The 4879-nt window shown below is 37.0% G+C and overlaps 1 protein-coding gene across 1 annotated transcript; it reads right to left on the bottom strand.

The window, feature by feature from the left end:
* Positions 1-475: 475 nt before the first annotated feature.
* On the bottom strand, positions 476-4211 carry LOC120142110. Its single transcript, XM_039156863.1, has 9 exons — positions 3906-4211; positions 3738-3819; positions 3510-3592; positions 3362-3420; positions 2505-2724; positions 2248-2368; positions 1763-2085; positions 1163-1389; positions 476-875 (listed from the first exon to the last, which is right to left on the bottom strand). The coding sequence occupies exons 1-9, from the start codon at positions 4209-4211 to the stop codon at positions 476-478; spliced, it is 1821 nt and encodes a 606-aa protein (XP_039012794.1).
* Between the last annotated feature and the right edge of the window lie 668 nt (positions 4212-4879).

The raw sequence follows: 4879 nt of genomic DNA on the forward strand, positions 1-4879 counted from the left end.
ACGCGTCTAGATTTTTCGAAACTTATTAAATTCTAAGAAATTGGTAATAAATATAAAGAATTACCATCTTTTATTGATGGTAAGTTCAAGAATCCAGATTTTAAGAATGAAATAACAAATTATAATTACAAGCAATGAGAAGTTTGTGTGATTAGTAATTTGTTAAACATTACACATTTAGCTTTTTTTTTAAAATTATTAAATTATATTATTTGACAATAAATCTAAGGAATGATTATCTTGTATTTACCGTGGGTCTTAGAGTCCAAAGTTTAAGAACAAATAGGAAATGATGACTAAAAACAATGTAAATATAACAGTGGAAGAAAGAATGAACAATGAATGTTTTGTATTATTATTCACGCAAAGAATAAAAGTAGACCCAGCTTATATAAGTCTGTAAACCCAACTAACAAAGCTACTAGAAAGAACTAAAACTAAATAACTAACTAAAGTAGTTACTCTAACACCCCTCTCAAGGTAGGACTGCATGAATATTAAGAAGTCCCAGCTTGGCCACAAACAAACGATACATGGGAGGTTGTAATGTCTTTGTGAAAATATCAGCTAATTGATTTGAAGAACCAACATGAAGCAGCTTCAAAAACCCATCTTTAATTTTGTCTCGCACAAAATGACAATCAATTTCGATGTATTTCGTGCGTTCATGAAACACTTGATTGATAGCAAGATGAACAGCAGTCTGGTTATCGCAAAACAGCTTCACATGAGGTATGGAAATATTAAAAGAAGAAAGCAATGAGGCCAACCAAACCAATTCACATGTAACAATAGCCATTGCATGATATTCTGCTTCACAAGACGAGTGACTAACGGTGGCCTGCTTCTTGGATTTCATGAAAGAAGAGCGTCTCCTAAATAAGTACAATACCCCGAAGTGAAACGCCTTGTATATGGACACGAGCCATGATCTAAATAAATAAAACCACTCAGTTGTAAAATGGAATTTGCCGGGAAGAAAATGGTAAGACCACGGGATTGTTTGATGTACGCCAAAAGATGTCTAAAAGCCGACATGTGAGGCACACGAGGAGCAAAAACAAATTGGCTTAGCAAGTGAACCGTGTACACAATGTTTGGTCTCATATTTGTGAGATATAATAGTCTTCCTACCAGCCTCATATACTATTGAGAATCAGACAATGGTTCGCCATCATCAGCATTAAGTTTTAAGGAATGCACCATGGGAGCTTCAACAGGCTTCATGCCTAGACAACCCGTGTCATCTAAGAGCTGTATGCCATATTTCCTTTGGGACAAAGAAATACCATCTTTATTACGAGCAACTTCAAACCCCAAGAAATAACACAAAGGTCCCAACACCTTGAGCTTGAAATGCTGCTGCAGGAAAACTTGAACCTCGGATAACTAATCCAAGTTTTTTTCCGGCTAAGACAATGACATCAACGTAAATTAAGAGAGCAATAAAGTCATCACCCTAACCTCTTGTAAACGAGGAATGCTCGAATGGAGACTGCTGAAAACCAAACTTCAAAACCACACCAGAAAAGGCGGTAAACCATTGCCTGGAAGCTTACTTGAGCCTATATATAGATTTATGTAATTTGCACACCATGTTCGAACCCTTCAGCTGAGTGTTATAACCAAGAGGTAGCTTCATGTAAACTTCTTCATCTAACTCTCCATTTAAAAAAGTGTTATTGACATCGAGCTAAAGAAGATGCCAATCTTGAGTTGCTGCTAAGGTAAGTAAGAGTCGAAAAGATATCATCTTGGAAACAGGCGCGAAGGTTTCCATGTAATCAATACCTTCAACATGCGTAAAACCTTTTGCCACTAGTCTGGCCTTGTAACGATCAATTGTTCCATCAGCCTTGTGTTTGATACGATAGACCCATTTGCAATCAATTGGTTGCTTCCCTTCAGGAAAATTAACTACTGACCCGGTTTGCAAAGATTCCATGGCTTGAAGCTCTTCATGCATCGTTTCTCTCCAACCAGGAGACTTGACTGCCTGATGGTAAAATGACGGTTCATGAGAGGAAGAAACATTGGCTATAAAACCAGTATATTCAGAAGACAACTTTGCCGATGATAAGTGATCTTCAATAGGATAAGAACAAACATTGCAATAATACTGTTAGAGGTATGGCGGCTTTTGAATCACCCGAGAATATCATCGAGATGGGACTTAAACCACATGATTTGTACATGAAATTATCTTAGGAATAACAGATTAAGCACAAACCTACTCCTCAACAAAACCAAGAATCATTGCAGGTACTGTCCCAGCAGATTGTTGAAAAACAATGATAGGTGTAGAAACTCCAGGCTGCTCAGAATTATGGGAGCATGCAGCAGGTTCCTCCACTGAGGCATGACTTTGCTAAAAATAAGTGTCCACCAAATCATTAATAACATGTGGCAAGAAAATATCTTTAAAAAGATCAATGGAATGATCCAAATCATTGATGCTATGAAAAGGAAAAATGTGTTCATGAAACACTATCACGAGAAATCACATTCTTCCGAGTCTTCAAGATGTACACTTTATGACCCTTTACACCTGATGGATAGCCAAGAAACATTACTGGTAAAGTACGAATAGAAAATTTATCCCTCTGTGACTTCAAGGTGGAAACAAAACAAATGCACCCAAATGTCTTCAAATGACCATAATCTGGAAGGTGGCCATGCAAAATCTCATAGGGAGACTTATTACCCAACTTAGGTGAAGGCAACCTGTTGATTAGATAAGTGGTAGTGAGAAGACAATCGCCCAAAAACGAATAGGAACTCTAGACTGAAAAATAAAGCCCGAGCAACATAAAGCAAGTGTTGATGCTTCCTTTCAACTACTGAATTTTGTTGTGGTGCATCAACGCAAGAAAACTAATGTAAAATACCCAAGCGAGCAAACAAATCTGTAAATTTTAGTTCAGGTGCATTTTCAGACCAAAAACAGTTAATGTCAGCCCCAAACTATCTCTTAACCATGGCAATGAATGCTAGAATAATGGAACCAACATCAGACTTATACTGAAGCATGTAGGTCCAAGTCGATCTTGAAAAATCATCAACTAATGTTAAAAATAAAGTCTATTTCGAGTACGTTGCATGCTTATAAGAACCCCATATATCACAGTGAATCAAATCGAATGGTTGTTTTGTATTTATAAAAGAATTAGAAAAAAGAAGTCGTTGTTGCTTGGCCAAAGGACAAATATGGCAAATACTCTTCTCATTAACACGTGTCAAATCCAATACATCTTTAATAATATGAATTACATGAGAACTAGGATGCCCTAGTTTATTACGCTAAGAATAAAAAATGTTGCTAATAACACTATTACAAGAAATTTCAGCAACAAAAGGAGACAGTTTCAAAAGATAAAGTCCTTGAAGTAGCTCACTCTTCCCAATCACCTGATGCAAGTCCTGAATCAAACATTTCGTTTTGCAAAAGAGCACACTAAGACCAAAATCACGAGTCAGATACTAATAGATAATAGATTGAGACGAAACACCGGAGCAAATAAGACATCATGTAGAACAAAATCAATAGACAATCTAACAGTCCCAACACAACTGACTGCAATGACTGATTTATCTGGCAAACCACGAACCATTTGAGATAGGAGTCAAAGACTTAAAAAGTGACATTGAAAAACAAACGTGCTTAGAAGCACCAGAATCCAAGATCCAATAATTGGATTTCTTAAAAGATAAATTATTGATATGAGATAGGATCTCACCCTGCATGGCTGAATTAATCGAAAAGAAAGGAATATCACAAGAAGATGTAGCCTGAAGTTGAGTAGTGAGCATGGCAATCAACTGCTAACATTGTTGAGAAGTCAAAGCATCAGAGGGCGAAAACAAAATCTGTTGAGAACCTTCACTAGGTGGAGCAACTACTAAACCGGATGAACATTCTTAGAATTTGAAGAGTTAGAGGAATGAGAATAACCAGGAGGATAACCATGCAACTTATAACACTTATCTTTTGTATGACCAAGCATGTTGCAATAGATGCACTGTGGACGATTCTTGCGAGGGTCATGAGCGGTTTTGACAGCAAAAGAAGCTTCAACAACAAGATTAATGTTCTTGACCAATCTTTGGTTCTCTTCTTGAACAATCAACGAGAAAACCTTCGAGATCGAAGGCAACGGATCCATCAAAAGAATCTGCCTACGAACATGAGCGTAGGAGTCATTCAATCCCATCAAGAACCAGAGAAATTGTTCTTATTGTTGTTCATCAAGCATCCGACGAACCCCTCCACAAAAAAGCTCATCCCATACTATTTTCAACTGAGTATAGTAAACTCTCACCGACTGTTGACCTTGAACCAAATCATTCAGCCGTTTCTTTAATTGAAACAATCTTGGACCATTATATTGTTGAAATCTCTCAACAAGATCCCTCCAAATGTGTATTGCAGTGGTATGATAAAGCAGACTTACAGCAATGTCCTTGGAGACTGAGTTTAATATCCAATAATTCACTAGGTTGTTAGTCCTGGTCCAAGCGTGAAACAATTCTGGAGATGATGGATCATGAGCAGTGATCGAACCATCCATAAAATCTAGCATATTCTTGGCAGAAAGTGCAAGCGTCATGGATCATTTCCAGTTGTGGAAATTATTGGTTGATAATGGTTGTGTAACCAGAACCATTCCCGGATTATCTGATTGATGCAAATAATATGGATTGCTTTCATTATCAAAAATATCGCTCAAAGAGGAAGTCATGGCGAAACGTGATGAGAAAAGAAAACCTGACTCTAATACTATATAACAGTGGAAGAAATAATGAACAATGAATGTATTGTATTATTATTCACGCAAAGGATACAAGTAAACTCAGCTTATAAAAGTCTATAAACCCAACT

This window comes from Hibiscus syriacus, unplaced genomic scaffold (genome assembly GCF_006381635.1).
Source record: "Hibiscus syriacus cultivar Baekdansim isolate YM2019G1 unplaced genomic scaffold, ASM638163v2 tig00110819_pilon, whole genome shotgun sequence".
NCBI lineage: Eukaryota > Viridiplantae > Streptophyta > Magnoliopsida > Malvales > Malvaceae > Hibiscus > Hibiscus syriacus.